At 37.5% G+C, this 23,988-nt stretch overlaps 7 protein-coding genes across 8 annotated transcripts; 2 read left to right on the top strand and 5 right to left on the bottom strand.

Annotated features, from left to right (window-relative positions):
- The first annotated feature begins 999 nt into the window (after nt 1-999).
- LOC126801170 (protein NOI4) lies at nt 1,000-4,138 on the top strand. Its single transcript, XM_050528637.1, has 3 exons — nt 1,000-1,157; nt 2,851-3,033; nt 3,796-4,138. Exons 1-3 carry the CDS (start codon nt 1,152-1,154, stop codon nt 3,829-3,831), a joined length of 225 nt encoding a protein of 74 aa, XP_050384594.1. The 5' UTR covers nt 1,000-1,151; the 3' UTR covers nt 3,832-4,138.
- Nucleotides 4,139-5,157: 1,019 nt separating this feature from the next.
- LOC126801168 (transmembrane emp24 domain-containing protein p24beta2-like) lies at nt 5,158-6,778 on the bottom strand. Of its 2 annotated transcripts, none has more exons than XM_050528636.1 (5): nt 6,655-6,778; nt 6,343-6,543; nt 5,838-6,024; nt 5,644-5,751; nt 5,158-5,470 (listed from the first exon to the last, which is right to left on the bottom strand). In XM_050528636.1, the coding sequence occupies exons 2-5, from the start codon at nt 6,541-6,543 to the stop codon at nt 5,337-5,339; spliced, it is 630 nt and encodes a 209-aa protein (XP_050384593.1). In that variant the 5' UTR covers nt 6,655-6,778; the 3' UTR covers nt 5,158-5,336. The 2 variants fall into 2 exon arrangements, with proteins under 2 accessions (XP_050384593.1, XP_050384592.1); XM_050528635.1 differs by having other exon boundaries at nt 6,343-6,546; nt 6,655-6,776.
- A 364-nt stretch (nt 6,779-7,142) lies between these two features.
- LOC126797269 (uncharacterized) lies at nt 7,143-10,612 on the bottom strand. Its single transcript, XM_050523922.1, has 7 exons — nt 10,304-10,612; nt 9,924-10,216; nt 9,583-9,667; nt 8,571-8,628; nt 8,158-8,443; nt 7,849-7,927; nt 7,143-7,598 (listed from the first exon to the last, which is right to left on the bottom strand). The coding sequence occupies exons 1-7, from the start codon at nt 10,607-10,609 to the stop codon at nt 7,419-7,421; spliced, it is 1,287 nt and encodes a 428-aa protein (XP_050379879.1). The 5' UTR covers nt 10,610-10,612; the 3' UTR covers nt 7,143-7,418.
- Nucleotides 10,613-11,892: 1,280 nt separating this feature from the next.
- On the bottom strand, nt 11,893-13,937 carry LOC126799909 (uncharacterized). The gene is made up of 4 exons (XM_050527170.1): nt 13,826-13,937; nt 13,094-13,374; nt 12,836-12,914; nt 11,893-12,262 (listed from the first exon to the last, which is right to left on the bottom strand). Exons 2-4 carry the CDS (start codon nt 13,372-13,374, stop codon nt 12,071-12,073), a joined length of 552 nt encoding a protein of 183 aa, XP_050383127.1. The 5' UTR covers nt 13,826-13,937; the 3' UTR covers nt 11,893-12,070.
- Nucleotides 13,938-14,231: 294 nt separating this feature from the next.
- Nucleotides 14,232-16,766, bottom strand: LOC126798888 (indole-3-glycerol phosphate synthase, chloroplastic-like). The gene is made up of 8 exons (XM_050525968.1): nt 16,627-16,766; nt 16,283-16,522; nt 15,921-16,097; nt 15,710-15,784; nt 15,574-15,618; nt 15,319-15,483; nt 14,930-15,008; nt 14,232-14,662 (listed from the first exon to the last, which is right to left on the bottom strand). The coding sequence occupies exons 1-8, from the start codon at nt 16,750-16,752 to the stop codon at nt 14,427-14,429; spliced, it is 1,143 nt and encodes a 380-aa protein (XP_050381925.1). The 5' UTR covers nt 16,753-16,766; the 3' UTR covers nt 14,232-14,426.
- A 668-nt stretch (nt 16,767-17,434) lies between these two features.
- Nucleotides 17,435-21,124, bottom strand: LOC126799161 (ribulose-1,5 bisphosphate carboxylase/oxygenase large subunit N-methyltransferase, chloroplastic). The gene is made up of 12 exons (XM_050526293.1): nt 20,753-21,124; nt 20,463-20,626; nt 20,290-20,373; nt 20,145-20,202; nt 19,755-19,808; nt 19,330-19,401; nt 19,148-19,228; nt 18,729-18,901; nt 18,356-18,458; nt 18,155-18,286; nt 17,909-18,031; nt 17,435-17,709 (listed from the first exon to the last, which is right to left on the bottom strand). The coding sequence occupies exons 1-12, from the start codon at nt 21,122-21,124 to the stop codon at nt 17,623-17,625; spliced, it is 1,503 nt and encodes a 500-aa protein (XP_050382250.1). The 3' UTR covers nt 17,435-17,622.
- A 187-nt stretch (nt 21,125-21,311) lies between these two features.
- On the top strand, nt 21,312-23,849 carry LOC126799783 (uncharacterized). The gene is made up of 6 exons (XM_050527048.1): nt 21,312-21,724; nt 22,280-22,425; nt 22,628-22,796; nt 23,047-23,145; nt 23,288-23,370; nt 23,450-23,849. The coding sequence occupies exons 1-6, from the start codon at nt 21,350-21,352 to the stop codon at nt 23,574-23,576; spliced, it is 999 nt and encodes a 332-aa protein (XP_050383005.1). The 5' UTR covers nt 21,312-21,349; the 3' UTR covers nt 23,577-23,849.
- Nucleotides 23,850-23,988: the final 139 nt, after the last annotated feature.

Here is a 23,988-nt window from a genome sequence, read left to right as displayed (position 1 = left end):
AAGCCTCTGCCTAATCCTAGAGTACAAGCTCTTGTTCGTTGGGAGAAACCTCCCACGGGTTTACCTAAAGCTAAATGTGGATGCAACTTTTCGTCCTGATGATCATGCTACTGGTTTGGGTGGGATTTTCAGCGATCATACCGGCTCATATTTAGGTGTGTTCTCTCTTAATCACACTACCTCTCTGTTCCCATTACATGCTGAATTTCTTGCTCTCATGGAAGGGTTGAAGTTTGCTCACACGCATTCTTTAACCCCTCTTATTGTTGAGTCATATTGTCAAGTTGTTGTTGATGCGGTCTTTCATGAGACGCTAGATTCTCGGAGTATGGATTTTCTATTTTTTATTTGAGATATATGACTTCATTATCTAGTAGTAGATTACTTTTTATACTCCATTTGGAGAATAGTGTTGTGCATAGTTTAGATAGTTTAGCTACTCATAGTAGGCAATCTTTGGATTTTTCCACGGTAACTCTCCGGGTGTGGAGAGTATTATAACAGCCAAGTGTAATGATTATTGATCAATTAATTCATTTTATTCCCCTAAAAAAAGGGCTGAAAATATATATCACCGCAAAGTTAACGATAAAGTCGGATTTTAGATGATTGTAAAGATTATTTCAAAACATTTTAATTTATAACAACTTAACATATCTAATTTATCTATCGTGAAATAAAATTGTGATGCATTCATGTATGACTAAGTCGGATTTTAGATGATGGTAGAGATTACTTCAAAGCATTTTAGTCTATGACAAGTTGACAACTGCCTATCTAGTTTATTTATCGTGAAACAAATGGAGTTGCACGAGTGCATGACTAGCCAACTTCGGGTAAACGAAATGCCTCGGAGTAGAAAGAGTGGCATATTCGGAGAGCATATCAAAAATACGGAAAACAGGCAAAACAGAATGGCGCACCGCTGGAAGCACCCATCACCTTTCACGTGGTCCTGTTAGTGGGCCCCCAGCAAAGCCCATTATCCCCCATTCCGCTTTACATCAAATTCCCATGGCCCACCCATCTCTCTATCCTCTCTCTCTCTTAGAGAGCAATGCAAAACCTGAAGTAATCATCATCATCATCATCCTCATCACTCATCAGAAACCAAAGCAGGCGCCTTTCTCATCAACACTAACTCAAAATCCATGGCGGTAAGCTACCCAGAAGCTGCTTTCTATTTTTGAGAGATTCATTTTCTCGATTTGTGCCTGTGTTTTTGATCTGAGTCGACGACTCTCTGTGTTTGTGTATGGCTTCTCATTGCTTTGGTTGTTTGGAAATGACTGTATTGCCCTTCCTCTCCGGTGCTTTCTTTCAGTTGTTGGCTAAAGTTTGGATTTTTACTCCTAACTGAGTATAAAAGTATCTAATTTATTGTTATGTAGTGTTTGTATGTATTCATGTATGGTGGATTTTTGTGTACATGTGCACTAGTGTTGAGGCAAGTGAACATAGCTGAGTATCTGACTGTTAGGTTTTCTGTTTATCTGTCTAGTGTGTATGAATGGGACAGAGGAGTGTAATCGGTTTCGTTAGTAAAGAATGATTGAAATGTGGAGGAAGCTAAGAGAATATTTGATGTGGGTGTGAGGACCAAGTGCCAGGGATTGGTTAACATAACGGATTCTTACGTCTTGTGTATCTATGTTTTCATTGATTCTGATGTTTTGCATTTGGTGTTTCTACGTGGGCAGAGGTGATTGTTGTTGTTGTTTCACTTGTTTGTGTGTGTTATGCTCAAATGAACGAACTATGGAAGTTCCAACTTTAGTGGATTGAGATGTGTTGGCTTAGGTTTTTAAGAGTTAGAGGGTCAGAATTGACTAAAGATTTTGTAATTTTAGGCATATTCTCGGGCGTGTCTTGATGTAATAGTATATTTAATGAGAGGTTTTTCAAGAAATTGCTTTTTACAAACTAACAATTTCGTAAACTTTCCATGATATACTTTCACGATACCTTCCTGTTGTTGAAGTGTAATTAGAGGCATTAAATGATAAATCAGTGAATACATATCTATATAGTCTATAGGCAGTTCATCTATATGTATGCCTTACCATTGAAATATAAGTCGAATGATAAGCTATGAATAGATACGACTCTATGTGCAGTGGTTCTATTTTAAGCCTTAAAAATTGAAACTTTAGTTGAATTTATTTGTTTTTTTTTGTTGGAATCAATTTTGGTTCGTGCATGGTGTCATCCATCACCGCAGTCTAAGTCAAGCTCTCTGATTTCTGGTGCTAGGTTGTATGCAGCCAAACCTTCTCAAACCTCCACATTGGTACTGTGTATAGTCCATTACAGTAGATTATTGCTTAGCATTTGGTGTTCAAGTATATGGTACTTTAACATACACTACTGCAGGATTTAATTAGAAGAGTTATACTGCTTCCGTTGATAGTATCTGCTTGATTCAATTCTGGAAAACAGTCACTAGCCAAGTATCCATTATGCACTTGCCAAGTTATATGTTGTAAATTTTACTTTCCTCCTTGGGTTAGGACATATTCCATCGTTGAGGTTTTCTTTTTTCTTTTGCATCTACTTTCAGAGTTCCATTTAAACAAATTGTTGAATATATATGACTTTCTGTGTCTTGATCTTCAGTTGTCATGCATTAGGACCAAAATACAGTAGAATTTAATGAGATGTTATGTTATAGACTTTCACTGTATGGAGACATCAATCACCTTCCAAGTTAGCTTATAACTTATTTGAATAAAACATATCCGTTCTCTTTCTCTATAAGCATCTGAAGCATGAAATTTGATTCATAATAAGATTTTACATTTATTTGTCGACATTACCAGCTGACTCCCATATGAAATTTTCGGTCCACAGGATAAGGGTGTACCACTGCCAAAGTTCGGTGAATGGGACGTCAATGATCCAGCATCCGCTGAGGGATTCACAGTAATCTTCAACAAGGCTAGGACTGAGAAAAAGACAGGTGGCAGACCTGAGTCACCAGCTAAGGATGACTGCACATATAAGCATGGAGCAGTTCTCGGAAAGCCTCCTACTGTAAGTTGTACTTGCTTACTATTGCTGGAGCATCCATGTATCTTACAGTTACTCTCGTTTGCTCAATAGCTCTATGTTAATGCCTTCTGTATCTTTTGCTTCAATGTCCAAAGTGGAGGATGACTGTGCCGCCCCGAGTCAGAATATTGAGTTGAATTATAGTGGGTAGTTTTCATGACAGAACCTACTATGTTTTGTATCCTGTACGTAGGCATATCAATCATGAGACCAAGTTTTCCCCATAAATCTGTTGGCCAAATTATATTACTAGTCAAATTATCTTCTAATTTATAAAACAAAATTCTCCAAGAAAGTGGTGCTGTATTTCCAGTCTGTTGGTTTGGCTTAAAATTTTGCTCGGCCCTTCTGTTACATCTCAAATTTGTATTTTATTTTATTTTTGAGAACTATGAATTTCAAATTAGCCTATGTGTGAACTGCATATACTATGTATGAATTAACTTTTGACTTTCTATGTTAACTAAATGAACATCTTAATCCACACATGCACTTGTTTTACATAACATACTATAACTATTTTCATTGGCAATGTTCACTTCTTCATTTTGGCGAAGAATTTATGCACTAAATATATGATGTCCAAGTAACTTGGCACACCAAAGAGCGGACAAAAGAGGGAAAAGAAAAAGAATGCCATCAGTTTTAACTTTTAAGCTGCACAGAATAAATAACATCTTAATTGTAAGCTTCAAAACTGGTGCTAAATATTGGTTTCTGATGTTTTCAAGTGTTTCTGTGTAGAAAAAATGGTTTTGCTGCTTGCGTGCTGAATCGTGAAGAAGCTCCCACGTGCTGAATCGTAGGAAATGCTATTACGTATGTATGTCCCCATGCCGTGATATATTCCAGAAGACTGGAGCTATGTTCAAAAGCCATGATTGGTCCTGCTGGAAATGGTACTGTCTTTTTGAACATTTGGTAGAATTGTGGGCTTATTTGGGAGACAAATGATTGAAAAACAGTACTGTATTCTGTTCGTGTACTGGTAGACTAATATTTTGTCAACTTTTTTCTTCTTAGTTCTTGATATCAACTCTGCGCTCATGTTTTCGTTTGTTTGTGAAATGGATTGGAGTTTCTTTGATGCATATTGTCCAGAGCACAGCCTTTCGTTTTTTTTTTTTTTTTTTAGTTTGTACTATGAGGCATCCCTGTCGATTTTCAATAATGAATTCAGGGCATCAACAAACTCTTCATGCCTGAGTTATAACCACGGTAAATAAAATAGCTTGATGGAGACCTTATCTTGTAGCAAAAGCTTCAGCAAGTGCCTATTTCTTAACATTTACAGGTTTGTTCTTTCTGCTGGAAAATGCAAAGGTTTTTCCGTTTTTGAGCCGCAATCCTAACATTTGTTGCATACAAAAAGGAAATAAAACATAAGTTGGCACCTCATGATTTTAGTTATATATAGCATCTGAGTTTAAAGGGATTGCAAAGGGAGGCTTCATTCCGCGGACAATGGTTTTGTTAATCGAATCATGTCGAAGAAAGAGGAAGCTAGGCGCATTTGAACTGTGAAGAAGATCGTTTGATGTATCGTGCCCGTTTCAGGGAACAGGGCACCAGTGCGGAGGAACAAGACATTGCCACTTATCCCACAAAAACATTTGCTGAAGTGTTTAAAGGTTTAAGAAAGTATCTCTACAAACTCAAGCGCAGCCTCATTGGAAGAACCAGAAACTGCGACTTCTTCTCCTCTCCCAAGTCCTAAGTGGTGGTTCTTGTCCTCCTGATATCATCAAGCCAAAGGAATTATATACTATACATGGAAGGTATTAGCCAGAATTAGCACATATCCATGAGGCTGCTGAACCTAAATTGCCGGAATTCCCTGACTTTGACTCCGATGATGAAGTGGCTCACATTTAGGAGGTTCCACCTCTCTCTGAAGCATTTATCGACTTGTCTGGCAATGATGTTCCTTTCCTCCCGGAGTATGAAGATAATAGAATCCACTTTTAGAGCAGTTTAAGAGTTTTTGTGCTTGAGAAGGGGATTGCAAAGGAAGCCATTGTCCTGCAAATCTAAGAATCCCAATTTAAGTACCAAAGACAAAATACACGAGATAACGACAATGTTAACAAACTCCAATTAATGATGTTCCAAGAAAGTACCATTATGGCATTATGTAGTTCAAACTGAACAATACAACTAAGCAACAAAACCATCTTGAAACTATTGTTTCCATGTAATGCTACAGTTTCTGTTCTGAAATATTTCACCATGTAAAATAATTTCCACTGTGTAATGTTACATTTGATAATTAGCTACTGAATGATCTAGACTCTAGATGATCCAAGCTTGCGCTCGAACAAACGTTTCAAAAGAAAAACTTGGAGGAAGCTGGTTCCAATTAGTGCGGCTGATTCAAACATTGCCTTGTGAGTTGCTCTCCGACTCATTCCTTCATTCACTGCAGCACAGTTAAATGAGCATAAGTTTAAATATTAAAGCATTTTACTCTGACAAAGCATAATTACATTGGCCTAGTGTGTGGTATATCTGTATGTACAATAGTGGCAAAAACACGCAACCATGAATTGAAACAGGGCCTCAAAATTTGACAGAGAATTGAGAAGCAATTACATATTGCTTGGCGGTCAGTCTCAGCCTCTAGCCAGTGTTGTTCAAATTGGATGTTGAAAATGGCTTCCTCCAACTTTTGAATCTGCTCAAACAAGGGTTTAAAATGCTCTACAGACAATCAGAATAATCAGCATTCAATCAATCTTTCACAATAATTACTTCAAAAACAGTAATGAGAAGAAATGGACTCTCACCATCTTTAGCATGCTCCTCAATGTATGTGAAGTGCGCAGAATGTACATCAAAATCAATGGTTTCATGGTAAGGAGACTTGTTAGTGAAGCAGAAGCGATGAACACCAGGCTTCTGAACCACAAATTCAAACTTATCACTCGTCTTTTCACGTATGTCATGAAGTTGTTCACCAGAAGGCCCCTTCACCTAAATAAGGTCAACAAAGTCCCAACATTAATCCTAGAATTCCAAACGAACATCATCTCCATTGTTATCATCCACGCCATAGGCCCATAGCATCAATTCCCCCCAACTTCTCGAAATTATATAACACCATTTGCTTAATTCAGTTATTGACAAATTATGAAAAGCAATTAGCAAAGGCTCCCTTATACTAACAGTTACCATTTTATCAAATCGTGAACACCTCAAAATTCATTCAGAGAAATTCTACTGAAATTAACAAAGCATACAACGCCAAAAGAATTTAAAAAAAAAAAAGACAAATGAAACATAGTAACATACCACAAGATCAACTCCTTCTTCACCGTGATGCCAACTTGAATCGATTTTGATAACAACAAAAGAGACATGAACAGTGTCACCCTCATACTTTGCATCATGAGAGAAGCACTCTTCTCTATCAATCACGAACCTCAACCCAAACGAGCCTTTCATTTGACACAACACCACAAACCCCATCATTAACAATCCCAGCAGCCCCATCTTCTGTGCCATTAATCACCAACCCAACAATTATCATAAGAATCACCTCAGTAATTATCTACACACACATGTAAATCCATAGATCAAGAACATTAAAGATGCAAACTTTACCTGTGAATCCAATCTTTCGAGAGAGAAGAAGAAATGGGTATGGAAGATTTGATAATGGGTTTGAGGGTTTGACTGAGTTTGAGTTTGGTGTGGACTCTAGATTTACCGACCAAAATGAGCAGTCGGAAGCTAATAATAGCTGTCGGACCACCGCGCTGGTTCTTATTGGACCAGCTGGGACCTCATACGACGCCGTTTTTGATGTCTAATTCAATTAATCCAGCGTGGCAGGTATGATTCAATTACTTGATCCAGTAACCAATCAGACAGTTGCACGTTGGAGGGTGCTTGCCAGATAGGATAGAGCATAAAATGGTGATTTTTTTCTTACTTTTCATCTCCAGTCCGTAATTTCAACAGGTCTTCAACTTGAGGTAAATTTTCAGGAAACCATTGATCTTCCTTGTTTCACTTTCATGGTGAAAACAGGTCAAACGTGGTGAAAGTTGTTGCCAGAGCATCAAGAACAACTACTAACTAGTACCGAAACGAAACTACTACTTTCTGATATTCATATATATGGAATTCTGCACCAACTGAGGCAGCAGGAACATATTTATCTGGGCATACATCAAACCCCTATATAAGTCGCATATACTTGCTACTTACACAATAAAATGTAAGAAATGTGCCTTGACCTCTTCCCCTTTACACAAGTATAGAACACTAAAAGTGGCTGCATCTGTTCGTCACAGTTGGATTTTGACGCAGACCATGCGTCTAAGATAGCAAAGTGACTGAACAAGTTACAAAACTTCAGCCATTCACCTGTACTTGAGTGAGATCTTTCCCTCTTCAAGTCCTAATCTCCGGTGAAGTCCACATTGGTGTTCAGTGAACTCTTTAACCACTTTCTGTCGCTCCTTGGCTTCCATGTACCCCTGATTCCCAGAAAGGACAACTTTCAACTCATTGCTACCTAGAGTTCTTCTCTCCAATGATGTCTGAAAATCGAAAATCGATAGAAGTCTTACTTTAGTGCTGAATTTATGCTATATAATTGGTTATTAGCTATATGAGTTTGCAGTGCTTTCTCCCTTTCTCCCTATTTCGGAGGAAGATGAGAAAGATATTCTGCTATCCAAGTATCATGGAAAACCCATTGCAAGTTTTAACAAAAATGAGATATTCCAAGCAATAATTAGTCAACAAGACTCAACTGAGTTTCATCTTACGAAGTTATAGGAAGATAACCTGAGAAAAAATAATGAAGGATTGAATTGATGCCCGTAGTGTCTCAGGAAATTGTCTTTTCTCAGTCATAAGCCAAGGCCTGCAGAGAATTACAAAACTATGGATATTAATAATTCAATTAATAAAGCTAAAGGTACTGAATCATAAAAATCACAACCATATTCCACAGCTTCTTCAATATATATATACAAGTAATAAAAACATATGCGCAGACCGGCAGACATTTAAACGACCAACTTAGTAAATTTTGCACATTACAGATGCACATCCACATACTTCGTAATTAAATAAATATGATGAAAGAAATACCTTCCGGTGGAGGAAATGATAACATGATCTGGACTCTCCAGAAAATTGGATAACTTCTCAAGATTTTCTTTGCTGTTCAACAGGATAATTGCACGTGTATACAATTCCATTGACTTACTTGGTGAAACAGAAGCTTGACATGTGATTGAAACATGTTGCTGTATAAATTCCAGAATTGTAAATGGTGATATTTCATTCTCCAGATTCTCAATTAATACCATATAGAGAGCCCCTCCTACATCCACGCCATCTCGTCCATCCATATCAGAAGCATTACCACTCATTCCTGATGTATAAATATATATATTTGGATCACGAAACTTATGCATCTTTTGACCGAAAAAAAAATGGAAAAGAAAAAAGATTAAGAGACTAAGGCATCTGGGAATGGCTTAACGAAAGTACGAACAAACCTTCAACATAGTAGCTCAGAGCTAAAGGTTTCCTGAGAGTAGTTGTATGACTTGTATCCTACAAATAGACAAACTATAATCAAAATAGGCTTTTCTGGGATTGCTTCTGCAACTAAGCCACATATATTATGAACTATTCAATGTAATGAAGTTAAAATGAAAAAGAAAATTTAACCAAATTTTTTCTTTTTAACTCGTTACACCTCTCTCAACTTTACACCTAAAATCATTTTTTCCTAGAGATTTAATCTAATCACATACGACCTTATATGCTTAGATTTAATCAACCATGCCCATCACTTAACTAAATTCTCAATTTCTTTTGTGAATAGTTGATGCGACGAGTCTACTTGGGATTGTTATAGCATCGAAACACTAATTGTGATTCTTAGTTGACACATCATTTAAAGTAGTTTAATAGACTCGCTGCATAAGCTTTCCATGATATTATTATGGATTAGATAAGAATAGATTATGATTGATCAAATTATAGACAAGGTACAATTCAATCATATGCAATAAGAGAGTGACTCCATGCTTCTTGGAGCTCTCTCATATTTCTAAACCTAGGTGAGAATGGACGACAGCGCCTTACGCTTTGCAAGCTGGTAAATCATTGTGGTTTGTCCCACAAAGATTTTATCTACACTTAGTCGCAAAAGACTTAGAGGGAGGATATGTAATGAACTTTTCTGGCTTGAGTTTAATATATTGGCTATGCTTTAATTCGAAAAAAGAAAAAAAAAACCACACTGTCCACACGCCCGCTTATAGCCCAGTTGTCTAACATTCTTATTTTCCTTTTCGATTTCTTTCCAACAAAAAAAAAACAAAAGCTAATTGACTTGCACAAGTATCTACATCAAAAGGCAATTCGAGATGACTATTACAATTTGCATGTAAAGTAACAACTAAATCATTAAGTGTTGTCCATATATAAACTTGAGACAATCAAATATCAGTACATCTATTCAATTATGATTCAAAGACTAAGGGATACAAAGAAGCTTGCCTTGTTGCGCCTCTTGTGATCACTACCAACTTCATAAGAATTCCTCAGTGGATTAATATCAGAATCAGTACCCATTCCTTGTGTACTAAAAATAGGCAAACCTTTGTGAGAAGAGTATCAAAGTAAAACTGTCAAAATAATAACTAAACTAGTTAAGTATTTCTGGGATTAAACTCAAATAAGATCTCCAAGACGGTATCAATTGATATCAGTAGCATAGTGAGAAACACAATTCCAAACAGAACCTCATTTATTATAAAATATGAAAAATACTGAACTGTAGTAATTATTAATGAAACATAACAGCCTCGAAACATAAATATGAGTGATATTCTACTAACCAAATTGATTTCACAGTTGGAGAAAAGCTTGCCTTGTGCTGAGGTCTCAGATCATAAGCACCTCCACCGGAAATCCTACACGGAGTACACAGTTCACGGCTGATTCTCTCCCTTGCCTTGTGAAGAAATAGAATTAGAGCCGGGTCCAGTTCCTCGTCGGTAGTATCCTCCACCCTGCAAATCTTCTCAACACGGCATGAACCAGGTTGACCACTATCAATCCAATCTACGTTGAAGGTGCATGTGCAGACCAACTCTCCTCCTTTCGAAACCCGGTGCTCCTTCTTCACCACCTAATTTATCAAAATCCGCATTGGTAGTTTCACGAACACTATGCAGCCCGAAATTCACTAAAACAGAGGCAAAGAAAAAAGCCGTACCCCAGTCAAAACGGCGTCGTAGAATTTCAGTTCATCGGCGCCGACGCGGCGGGAAGCGCAGACGGGCAGGCCCGGTTCGACCCGGGAACAGTCCGAGTCCTGAAACTGACCAGAGATTTTTCGGAAGCGGGACCTCAGTGCGCCGACGTCTTGGAGGCTCTTCAAGTCCTTGGCGTAGACACACTCGTCTTCGTCGTCGTCGAAGTTGCAGAACTTGATTCTGAGGCGAGGGTAACGGCGGCCCTCCGCCACGACTCGAGCGTCGTACCACGCGTCGTCTTTGTAGGACTTGAACTCCAACGCCATTGCTCTCGGGATTAAACGAAGCACACTGCTGCGCTACTTATAGCAGTGTCTTTGGGAAGTGTGTCACTGAAGACGTGTCGATTTATTGATGGGTTGGTGAAAAGACATTTCTTTGCAAATGCAGACTGTAAAATGTACATGTCGGAGTTACAGTTACTGGATTTCTTTACCCACCTTTTTGTCCCAGGAATGAAATGGTGAAAAGAGGGAGATAGAAATGAGGATGAGTAATCCCATTGTGAATACATTTCAAAGGGAGTAAAATGAAACTACATTTAGAGGTTTGATTCTCCTTCGAATAATAATGAAAGAGAGTGATGACACGCTTACTGACTTATAATGAAACTCATTATGAATATATTTAATTAGGAATGAGAGACGGAATGGATTTGAATATGGAGATTTTAATTCTATTGAATTATTTACTTTCAACATAGAATTAGAACATAAATAATAGTAATTACGATTGATATTGTTTACTTACCATCAGAATCAAAATTAAAATTAATTTGATTACTAAAATACCCCTATATATTTATGAAGTCGTTTATTTCTTCTACCAATCAATAGTGTTATTATGCTACACTAATTTTTTAATCAGAATGACATACAAATGTCACTCTACTAATTTCCTTTTCCTTTAACACCCAATAAGGCAAATCAATTCTAATTAAATTTCACTTATCGATCATAAATTATGTAAATAAAAAAATTAGAAAATATTATTAGAAAAATAGACGAATTGACCTTAAGTACTCCCGCGTAATATATGTGGTTGTGTTATTTGTGGGTTTTAATAATATTATATATATATATTCTCAATTTGGGTTGGACAATTTAGAAATATTCTCAATTAAATTAAGATAGTTGAGGTAACAAAAATTGATACCCAAACTGATGGAGGAATTGATTCTGATACCCACCTCCCCCCTTGGATATCAAGTTAGGGGTTTTGAGAGGAATTGATTCCTGATGAGAAGGTGAGACCCACATTCATTCAAATTCTCTTATGTATTAATAAACGACAGAATTCTCTTATCCCGTAATCAATTCCTCTATTTTTAATTACATTCCACGTTAGTAAACGTGTCATGAGTTTATCTAAGATTAATATCGGAGAGACATCATAACAAATAATGATTTTAGAAAAAAAATTGGTTGGGAATTTTGCTTGTTTTATTGTGTTTTTCTCAAGCTCAGAAGCCGTTTTACTTGATGATTTGTTGTTATATCAATTAATCTTAGAGACTGTAGTGATCAAACAAATTTGTGCAGTTCAAATACCAACAGAAGATGAGGCTGTCACAATTCTGAAATGGGATGATTGGGGGAATACAGCCAGTTTGAAATACCGACTCAAAATATAACTAGCTATTCATAAAGTGGTCGGAGTAGTTATCGGTCATCATAACCGTCAGATGCAACAGTAACAATTACCCTAGGAAGTAGGCTTTAAGAACTTCACATCTCTTGTGCATCAAATAGCTGAGTAATCTTTGCCTCTTCAGCAAGTAACCTCTGGTGAAGTCGAGCTTGATGATTAATAAATTCGCAGAATAGCTCCTTCAGCAGCTTAGCTGTGTTGTATTCTTCAGTTCCAGAGAGAACAACCTTCAATTCCTCGCTATGTTTAGTTCTTCTCTGTAGCATAGTCTGCGCAATGAAGAAAAAAAAATGGTAGTTTTAGTGGAGTCTTGACGTTTTATGCCACTATGCTATCTATTTCATATTCTGTCCAGTTTTGGTATGCTTCTAGAGAGTGACTGTTTTACGAACTTTATGCATTTATCAATCGCAAAATTCATTCCAGTGAACTGTATATAAAATGAATTATTTCCAAACAATGAATTCCTGACTGTATCATGTTCTCGATCCCTTTCATTAGTTTCTTTCCTATAATTTTACAAGTCATTCAAAGCCTAATCCTCACATGGCAATGCAGGAACAAATTTAACACAAAAGCCACTAGGTACTTAAAGCCACATACACATATATAATCTACAGAATAGAGATGGACCATCAAACCACAAGTTTATATAATAAAAGAAGTTGTTGATTACTGGTTAGACTTAAACAAATCATTATATGAGCAGCGTCCACCACTATGACCAAGTTGATTGTGGCCGAAGGAGTAGTATTTAGTACATTGTAGGATATTTTCTAACACAGAACTGCATTCCATTTCTTAATAACCACAGCCACAAGAAAGTAGGACACGAAACTAACCTGAAAGTTAGCCATAAGGACTTGAAGTGAAGCCAATGGAATATCATGTGCTGCCCATTTCTCAGTAAGTACCCAAGGCCTGCAGAGAATTACAAAAGAACAATTATAATGACTCAAAGAATTAACCTAACAATTTTAGAAGCCCAAAAATCACATCTACGTTCCTGTTGAATGTTTAAGCAACACAAGGGCTTATATATTTCAGCTCAAGTATCTTGTCATCAGAGACAATCAAACAGACAAATGAAAGACAACTACCTTCCCTTTGAGGAAATGATGCTGTGATTTGGATTCTCCAAAAACTCACATAACTTTTCCTGATTTTTTTTGCTGCTCACAGTGATTGTTGCTCTTGTATATGCCTCGCGCGACAAACTTGGAGAAACAAGTACTTGACACGAGATTGAAACTTGCTGATGGATAAATTCCATAATTGTAAATGGTGATATCCCCTTCTCAAGGTTCTCCACCATTACCACATAGGGAACCCCTCCAATATCGACATCGTGTCGATCCCTTTCAGCAGATCCAGTACACATCTGTGCATCAGACAACAATAAAAAGCACAACATTCAGAATCTAATGCATATAAGAAAAGCTTTAAGGAAAAGCATGGAAACCCTTGAAAGACAACAAATACAGAAACTTCCAAACTTCAAACACACCCAAATTACTATTAGGTTCTCTTTCAAAGATGAACCGCAATTGATGATAATATAAAAACCAAGCTGAAGTTTAGCAGCCACTTGATTTCATAATCGTAATGATAGTCTTTCTATAGTATCAAAAAGATTGTATCTTTATCGATTGCAGTTGTATTACTAATCAATTTTCGAGTCGGCAGCTCTCTTACATGAGTGATCTGTTAAGGGTCTCATACCACATTGCTGGGCAAGCCTTTGTCTAAAATCAAAAGCGTATGTCTTCAAAATCTCCCATGTTTAATAACCCAGAGAGCAATAGACAAGGAAGAAGAAGATGAAAACTCACCTGGATTAAGTAAGGTTATGTGGGAGTTCTTGGTTTTCTGTTTCTTCTTCTTCTCGTGGCCACTCAGCAGTCCGAAGTCCGAACTCTAAAGCTGGCTGCTGCTTCGGTTTGGTGAATCACGTCTTGACTTCTTGTCTTCACAGATCGTTTTGTGAGCATATAAAATGGTAATTACCTTTTGGTCCTTGAATTTTACCCGACATTAGAATTTTTACTTTGGCTAATACCCAAGGAATTGCTCTTGAAAGTCTTGCCAGTACTAAGTGATTTTATTCGATGTCCCTTAATTTCTAATTTGTATATCAAATTCTTAAAGTAAATAGTTGACCAGTGACTATGATCTTAGCAAAAATGAGATCGAAAAGAGATGGTAAATGAAAAAGGTTTTAAAAAAAGGAGTAATCTCAGTAACAAGTGTTGCAACTCATAGCCATTATACGAAAACAAATTATCCAATTATCTCTTCATTGAGGACAAGACAAAGTTACACGAGCATTCTGCAGTTTAACTAGTTTGCAGGTCAAACTTTAGTCATAGAGGCTTTGAAGTCTTTTAAGAAGTAAGAAGGCTGTGTATCTCCCTGAACTGACTCACTCATATCTCATACAGAAATATCTCTACCATAGAGTTGAGCTATTCCTTTCTTGGGGTCACTCTGTTTGACAATGGACTCTCCAACCAAGACTGCTTTAACACCAGCTTCTTGCACATAGGCAATGTCATCAGGAGTGAATAGTCCAGATTCTCCCACCACAATTATATCTCTCTCACGGATCATTTCACCACGTTTTCCTTCCAGAAGCTTCTTTGTGTTAGAAGTATCAACCTCAAATGTTTCTGCAGGCAAACAATAGTAAGCTTAATATATGACAAAAAGATTTTATGGCTCAATCCCCTTGCATACAAAGCCAATATATGAAACACAACAATCTTTTAAGCGAAATGTGCAATTCATACTAAGAGTTATATTATTATACTATTGACGTTGATCATCCACCACAATACATAAACAATGATGTTATTACCAAACAATGATACATTATGGTAACATGAAAGTGATGAACTGGAAGCATAAGCTAAGTCACAATACAATGAAAATTTTACCAAGGTTTCGGTTGTTAATGCCAATAAATTCAACTCCCTCGATTCCAAGAACACGGTCCATTTCTTTCTCGTCATGCACCTGCAGAATGTATCACAAGAAACTCCAAATTAAAGAAATACCTTGAGCCACTCCAATTTGATCAAACAGACAACATTTAAGAGAACTAATAAATATCCACATCCAACACATATGGAAGAAATGAAAAGGAATCTCATAACTCTGCATATAAGCAGCTCAGAATAATGCCAGACATTTAACAGTAGAGACCCACATGCAACTCATTGAACTCAATATCAATATGTTTCTATATAGTTAAACCTCACATCATGTAACTCCAATTACAAATATAAAGTACAGTTTATGGAGAAGAATTAAGTTGAAGTCAAACCTCAACAAGGGTAGCCATCTTAAGCTTCTTGCATATCTTTATCATGTAACCAATATCGAGGTCGGGCAAAACAGCAGCAATCAGAAGAATAGCATCTGCACCTTTGGATCGAGCGTAATAGAGTTGCCAAGCATCAACGATAAATTCTTTGCACAACAGCGGACACTGCATGTATTCTCTGTTAAAGCACAAACTTATACAAATACTACATACTAGCATGCATGTCTAAAGACAACATTGATTTATCGAACGAACCTGGACTCCAGCTTTTCTTATTGCTACCATGTTTTCAAAACTTCCCTATATTGATTAAGCCAAAAGAGCGTCAGGTAAAGCTCATCGATTGCAGCTTTCTTGGCATATCAACAAATTATCAAACTAAATTGATCACCTGAAAGTATTTTTCATCTGCCAAAACGCTGAGACAAGCAGCTCCTCCACTTTCATAAGCTTTGGCAATTTCAACCTAATCGTAATAAAGTTCAAAACAATAAGACCAATTGTAACAAATAAGAAGGTCAGAAGTTTTTATAACATACACGTGTGGTTTTTAAGTCTAAAAAGCTGAAGAATTGCGACAAAAAGAAAATGCAGACTTTTACCGGATCAAAATGCTCTCTCAAAACTCCTCTACTGGGAGAAGCCTTCTTCACTTCAGCTATCAACCCAGGCAGTCCGGTTCTTTCATTGGCCGCCCTAAGCGCTCCAACGAAATCCCTAACAGGAGGAGCCTTCTCCAGGTCTTTCAATAACCTATGCAACGGCTTCTTCTCTCTCCACTGAAAAATAACCAGCGTCATAAACTCATAACCACCAACATCATGAACTCGAAGAACTAAACAACATATGATCAAATCAAACATCTTTCGAACCACATTTCGAAAATCAGCAGCCAAAATCACAACACAAACAAAACTCGACAAAAAAAAACAAACAAGTGAAAAAGTTGCAGATGGATGTATACCCTATAGACTTCCTGGTCCTTGTGCCATATGATCTCCTCCAAGATATTCCTGGGAGTGTTGCCCTCATTCTCCAATCGAAACTCGAAAGGCCCAACATAGTGCTTGGGCGGCCCAGTCGGCGGCCGCCTCCTGATTTTGATACCCTGCGCCGCAGCCACTTCGTTGTGGAACATGCCCACCTCCCACTCCTTGGTTTTCAGCTCATCCTTCACCGGCTCCGATTCGCCCGACATTGTAACCTATTATCATCATCATCATCAAACCAATGTCACTCATTCGAAGCTGAGAAAAAAAAAGGATCAAATCCATTAAGAGAATAGAGAATTTAAAAATAAAAAAAGACCAGGTGGGCGGAGGAGGAGGAGGAGGAAGGAAGAGAGAGGGAGGTGGGTCCGGTGGCGGAGACGGAGACGCGTTTGGGTCGGCAGGTGAAAGAAGAGAGGGAGTTGAAGGAAGCTAAACCCTCCATTGGAAAGGATTTGAGATTTTTGAGAGGAGGGGAGGGTGGCTATGTAGTTTTGGCGCTTTGGTGCTGTTGGCTGGCAGTCGACGGTTACTGTGGTTTTCTGGTCCAGCGTTTTCCACCCAAGTAAGAATGTTCTTTTGGCCATATTCGTTTCATCACCATTCTAGTTCATTAGATTTGTTGAAAAATTGGAAGAAAATAAGGAATTTGGATATTCTTCCTCAATTTTTCAATTTCTAAATCCGATTTTGGATATTATTTGTGATTTACTTCTATATAATTTACTAACGTTATGTAGGTATTTTTATCGTTTGGTAAAATTCGGTTATTATGACATTTTGTGGGATCTCTCATCTCCAACAATTTTGTTCTTTTTCTGAATGTACGGTTTTCTACTGGATTTTTAGTCCGATGAGTAGGTAGGTACTTTTGTTTTTACTGAATTATTAAACCGATTGTGAGTAGTTTGATTGTCTGAATCTATCTCATCTCTGTTGTAAATAAAGCCAACATTCGAATCAAAATGTGGTTTGCCAAACATATCATTCGTATTAAATAGAATCACATAAAAAAACACATTATAGTAAGTAATAAATGTATTGATAAATTTATGTGATTTTCCTTATTCACCAATAACCTGTACAAATGGATAACACATGCATCTTGTAAACTCATGTAGTCAATTGCCCCTTAAACTTACATAGTTTGTCTGGCTTACTTCATTGACGATATCTTGTAAACTTAATGGGCATTTGGACGAATGTAAAATCCCTCAATTGTACGTGTACCATCTTGGATAAACCTAGTCACTGCTACACAAAACTCATTGAACATTACAAGAATGTGAATGTTGAATGAATTGTGAGACTCTTCTCACTTAAAAAACTTTCTGAACCCATTAAAGATCGTGAGAGCTCTTAGTTCGCCCTTTCGTAAGTCCCTCAGCTGTCTTCTCAGTATCTGAAACCATGCAGTGTCAGCAAAATGAATAAGGCATGTACTTTCAGAAACATGATAGCAATGCATGACACATTTGTAATGCATTTAAAGATTTTGCTCTTAATTTTATAGTATCATGAAGTCGAATTCTCCACATTTTTCTGATTTCACACTAGTTAGAATGTGAATCTTGTTGATGCAAAAGAAGTATTGTTCTTACATATTGAGCACGGAATAGGATTCTTTGCTCGCTGGTAGACAAGTCCACTGCTAGCTGTTTCAGAAACAACCTTCGGTTTAGCTGCTTTGGAGAGGTCACATCCAAATCCATTGAACCACTTGCCTGTCAACACAAATCAACTGTGAATCGAACTGTTTGGAACTCTTTCCTCCATCTTATCTGGAGGTGATAGCATTATGTTGTTATTGACAGATGTGAGAGTTATTGTACAAAGTGTGGCCTAACCTGTAAGAATTTATTATACTTTGATATGCTATCTTCACAACTATCCAATATGAACTGTAGTACATCTTCCTCTATTTCAGGATATCTCAAATCCTTCGGGGCGGTAGATTTATTTGATGCTGCAGCAGCCATCTGAAAACAAAGATATTTCAGATAGGTTCTACTATACATTGATCAACAAGGGTGCGAAAGCTATCACACCTCTTCAAATTGTTTGCTCATACTTGGAGGACTGACAGCTAAATAAGCAAATGCCATTAGCTCTGATGGCCAGCCAGTAATTCGTACAGGAAAACACTCCTTTCTGCTTGAAAGAATGACAATTTGGTACCCAGATTAGAAAGAAAAGTACAACATAAAGGAGGAAAGAGTAACTTCTGAAATCAACTGCAAGGAGTCAATTGAAGATAGCTTGTTGATATCTTCTTCTGAGTCAACATGAGGCTGAAAAGGACTTCTGACTATACATTCAGATAGTTACCCAAAACTTGGCAATTTCTGCTGCCATTCTTAGCTGCTAAAAGGCTTTAAAAATATTAAATAGAAGCTAAAGATTGAGCTTTGAGGCACTCACGCTGATAGTCCGTATTTTCTCAGAGCTTCCACCTTCTCCTTGTAACATTTGTCGGATTTCGAAAGTGACACTGACAACTCAACAGAATCACTAGGGTTGGTACCCTTGCTTGGGACAAACCCATATGACAGCAAAAGCTCTCCATTTGATTTCTTCCCATAGGAAATAAAGACCTGCAAGTCATGAGAAGCAATCAATAGAAGTACTGATTTGCGTAGCACAAATCCCTTATTTAAAATCAAAATGTGTTGAAATATCTAAGATTAGCAGATAATGGTTAGCCAACATAAGCATGTGAGGAAACTTTTAATTTTATGCTTCTCAGTTGTCTTCTTCTTCTTTTTCTTTTTTTTCTTCTTTTTTACAGTTTTGTCAATGAAAATCTACTTCTCCAGCTATGGACAAGATCCAATAATTACCTGCTCACCTGGCTGATATGGCCCCGCTGTTTCAAAAACAACTCCCTGGGATGATATATCATAATCCAAAAACGTATCCACCTACACCAGTCAAATTAAGATGCATATAGTCAGTAAAGTGATGCAGATAATACAGATCATACTTTTGATCATTTGTATAATTAAAAGTATCATCCACAAACCTCACAACTATGATTCAGCATATCTGCCCAAGGAACCAAGGCAACCTTCCCATTCATTGAGGGTAATCGAACCTATAAGAAAAAAAATTGACTTTTATGTCAAAAGTTGCTAAAAGGAATAATGTTTTTCAATCCTTCAATTTTTTAGCCAAAATATAGTTCTTAAGTAACTTTTCAAGGACCAGAGTACATGCACGAGCAGAGATCGATGAGATAGAGAAACAATGCACAGAGGATTTTCAGGTTATTACTTCCTTTCTGGACTTGATATTGATGATGACATCTTATTACATCTCAAAGCTGTGCTCTTTATTACTAAATATTCTTACATGGATGTCAACACAGACTCCTGGGGCAATTTCACGCCAATTTCGCAGAAGCCTATGCAAATTTACTAGAAATTATTAATAAAGTAGTTTACTTACCAAGCGTGAGAAAAGAATTCCAAATGACCATTTGAAGGTTTCTATGTTGAATACCTGTAATATACAAGGACAATGAAACACAGATCATAATCAAACAAATGATTGTATCTTGAGCGTAAAAACACATGCATCAAATTGTATCTTGAGCGCAAAAACACATGCATTAAAGATGAGGACAGTTTCGGATTCATGTTCTGTGTGTCTTGGAGATCGATATAAAAGGATGACTACACGTAGGGATTTGTAACAAGTATTCAGATCGTTGATTAACAATTGACATTGTTCTTTGAAAATAGCAACGTCACACAGCTTTTCGACAGTAACAAAGGAAAATGAGACCTTACATACATACAAAAAAATGCCTCAATTATTGTAATACAAGTTCAATACCTCTTCTGGAAATAAATCAGGGTGCTTTGAGAATATCCTAAGCCTTAGATCATTGTATCTGCACAAGAGATAGGACTAAACAGTCAATGCAATAATTACAAAAAGCATAGATTAAAGATTTAGGTAGCAAATGCAAACACCATACGTTCCAACAACATTAGTAACTCTTTCAATTGCCCTTTGCCTAATCTGTGATGCCTCTAAGTATCGATCAAGTTCCTCGCGAGTCCTGAAATGACATACACAGGCTGTAGAAATCTGAGAGTAGACTCATCAAAGCTCCACCACTTGCACAAACACCAGAAAATGTCAACTTACCAATACAGAAGTGAATAAGGCTGCCTTGGCAAGGCAGATATATAGTTGCTCCATCTCGAAGATTTCAAGTAACTAGCTTCGCTAATCAGATAAGTTGCCAGTAGTGGCCAATCTGGTACAGAATATTTCTTCAACACCTTACCAGCTTCCTCACATGTCCATTCCTACCATTCCAAATAACCACAAACACAAAAAAAAAAAAAAAAAAACATCATGCAAACATCTCTACCAGTTCAGAATGATGTTAAACATATAAGCTTTGGCGGAGTTTAGATTGCAGAAAATATTACAGAGTCTGCAGTGATGAACAGAGAGGGAGGCACAAAGAGCAGCTTCTCTCCTTTTCTTATATTCTTCAAAGCAACAAGGCCTCTCTCCCCCACATCAACTTTTTGAATTCCCATTTTCTGAGGTGGGAGGCCTGAGTCTGTCAGCCATTTCTGCAGAGCTGAAGCGTTTTCCAAGGAATCAATGTCACAACCCCAAGGGATGTTCTGGGTCGACTTTGTAGCTTTGGTGGCGCTTTCAGTTGTGGAGATTGAGCACTGAACTGGGAGTCGTCTGAAACTTAGTGGTGGGTGTGACTGAAATGTATGGCTTTTTGGGCGTGAATGGAAACTGGGCATGAGGCTGCTTTGCAAGATTCTTGAAACTTCAGCCATGGCATCAAGTAAAAGAAGCAGGAACCTTATCTGAGACCTTTATATGGTTTGGGTTATAGTCATTTCTGCAGTTATTATGGAACGCGCGGTTGTAAACTTCTTTCGTCGTCTAGTGTGAAGAAAATGTCCCGCTTTGAAACGGCAGCGTATAACTCAACTCAGCACACTGTTAAAGACATCGAGAGCTGGAACAGGAATATCCAAAATCCCAAACTCAACTCCAACATGTTGTTGGCTAATGCCAACCTCATCTCCTGCAACTTCTCAACCTTCCCATCATCCCTTCCTCCCAAAACTTCACTCCAAACCCAAAACATCAAGCCCAGAATTCTACTGTCCAAAACAGCCTCTAAAGCTTCAACCTTTCTTGGACCCCAGAGTGGTAAAGCTTCAGTCTTTACATTCCGCAAGTGCCAGCTTCATATTTGTCACGGTACCTTGAACAACCAGAAACCAGAAGACCCAGTTCTGAATGACAGTGAATCCTTGAAGGGTGAAAATGTTGGTGATGAAAAGAACTGGACAACCTCAATCTTGCTGTTTCTGTTGTGGGGGGCACTCATGTTCTATGTTTTCAATCTTTCTCCAAATCAGACCCCGGTAATGTGGAATCAATATCGTTAAGTTAAGATATCTAAGTGTTATTGTTTAATATGATGAGGCAGAATCTAATGTTTGTTTTGTTGAACTAGTTGTAGTAGTGCTCACTATCAGAGTATGAGTGAAGACATGTATGTATGCTACAGTTATTCTTTTACTCTTAGTATGTTGGGTTATATGCCTTTGGAAGGTTTAGATTGCTATCTTGTTGGGAGGTTTAGAAAACGTTTTAAACTGAAATGAATACTTTTGCCAAAGGCAGTATTAGCAGAAACTAGTGAAAATGTTTGAATGTTGTTACTTTGAATTCGGAAAAATGATTCCTGGCTGAAAATATTAGAGGATTTCTTGGTTGACTTGCATACGTAAACTGAATCATAGAGGCGCCTATTTGTTAAACAAGTAAATTGCTGTGCAGCATGAGCGACAATGAGAGCTAGTCAACTGGCATGTAAATTCCTTGTTGTTGAGTTAATCTTTGCATTGGGGACAAAGTATGTTTTTTAATCGTTCCACTTTGCATGCTATTAACATATGGCCTTTTCACCTTTTCAGTCAAGGGACATGTATTTCTTGAAGAAACTCTTGAATTTGAAGGGAGATGATGGTTTTAGAATGAATCAAGTGCTTGTGTCTGTCTGGTACATCATGGGTTTGTGGCCTTTGGTATATAGCATGTTGCTGCTTCCAACAGGGAGAAGGTAGCGTAATTTTCATTGAAGATTAGTAGATTACTTTGCACTTGATCATCTTACGCTGTGTGTTGGGATTCCATGTGTAGTATATTTTAGATGAATCACAGAATTTCTCACCCTTAATATACGATGTTATCTTTGCTAGGAACTGAACTTGTTCATCGGTGTTTCACAGTTAAGATCTGAGTATATATTCTTGTATGTGCAGCTCAAAAGGCAGCATTCCAGTCTGGCCTTTCTTAGTACTTTCATTCTTCGGTGGAGCATATGCCCTTCTTCCATATTTTGTACTTTGGAAACCACCATCACCTACTGTTGCTGAAAGTGAGCTCGGAAGATGGCCTTTCAACTTTCTTGAATCTAAATTAACTGCAAGGGTAAGAATCGCTGCAGCTTTTAAGTCATTGTTTGTTAAAACGTGGAAAACTGTAGAGTTACTATACGAAGGCAAACTATAGCTCTCAAATGCTGTCGTCAGCCATTCTTACATTTGATCTGGAATAAACTCTTTATGAAACTGAAATTCATTAGCATAATGTCCTTGATCAACATCTGTATCAGTGATTGTAAATATGTAGCATCTTTTTATATGTTTTGGAAAATGCAAGTAACTCCATTACGCATCAGATTACACTTGCTGCAGGGCTGGGAATAGTCATCTATGCAGGTCTAGCAAGTGGGGCTGACTGGAAGGAATACTACCAGTACTTCAATGAAAGTAAATTTGTAAGTCACTCGACCAATTACACTTATAATATATTGTCATAATTTCCCAAATTTTTTAGAAGTTTGGCTATAGTTCATAGTTTGGAGTTGAGGAAATTCTCTAAACGTACCACATTTTGAACAATGAACCCTAATGATGCAGATCCATGTCATGAGCCTTGATTTCACTCTACTATCTGCATTTGCTCCATTTTGGGTTTACAACGATATGACTTCACGAAAATGGTAATCTTGGTGTTGCTACATGTATGTGTTGAAATCAAAGGTCTAAATCCTTAAATATTCTAACACTATATTTCACCAGGTTTGACAAAGGCTCGTGGCTTCTGCCTTTGTCGTTGGTGCCATTTCTAGGCCCTGCTCTATACCTCATCTCAAGGCCATCACTCTCAACTGAACCTAACTCACTGAGCCCTGCTGAGCCAGAATAGGAAGTGAGATCCTTCTGTCAGTATCATCTGCATAAATATTACAGTACAGATAGGGAATGAATGGTAAATCATCATACAGATTTTCATATCTGAGTAGATGCTTGAGTTTTCTATCAAGATGCTTAAATGACAACATACACACTGTCATTAGTTTCGTATACAACTTGGAACCTTTCAAAGCTTGATGTAGCCAAGAAGACCAAAAGTTTTACAAGGCTCATGTTGCAACTCACTATTGAACAGCGATGGTTCTGTAACATATGTGCATTTTGTTTTTGATAGTGAAGGGTCATTATGCTTGCTCTTTTCTTTCCTAACAAGTAACAACACACACTGGACAGCAAGCCAGGCACAACCCCCGTACACAACAGTGCTAACTAGTGAAACAGATCACTAGTACTAAAGCAATGTT

Source organism: Argentina anserina, chromosome 6 (assembly GCF_933775445.1).
Source record: "Argentina anserina chromosome 6, drPotAnse1.1, whole genome shotgun sequence".
Taxonomy (NCBI): domain Eukaryota; kingdom Viridiplantae; phylum Streptophyta; class Magnoliopsida; order Rosales; family Rosaceae; genus Argentina; species Argentina anserina.
The sequence above is the reverse complement of the archived record's forward strand: the minus strand, read 5'-3'. Positions and strand labels throughout refer to the sequence as shown.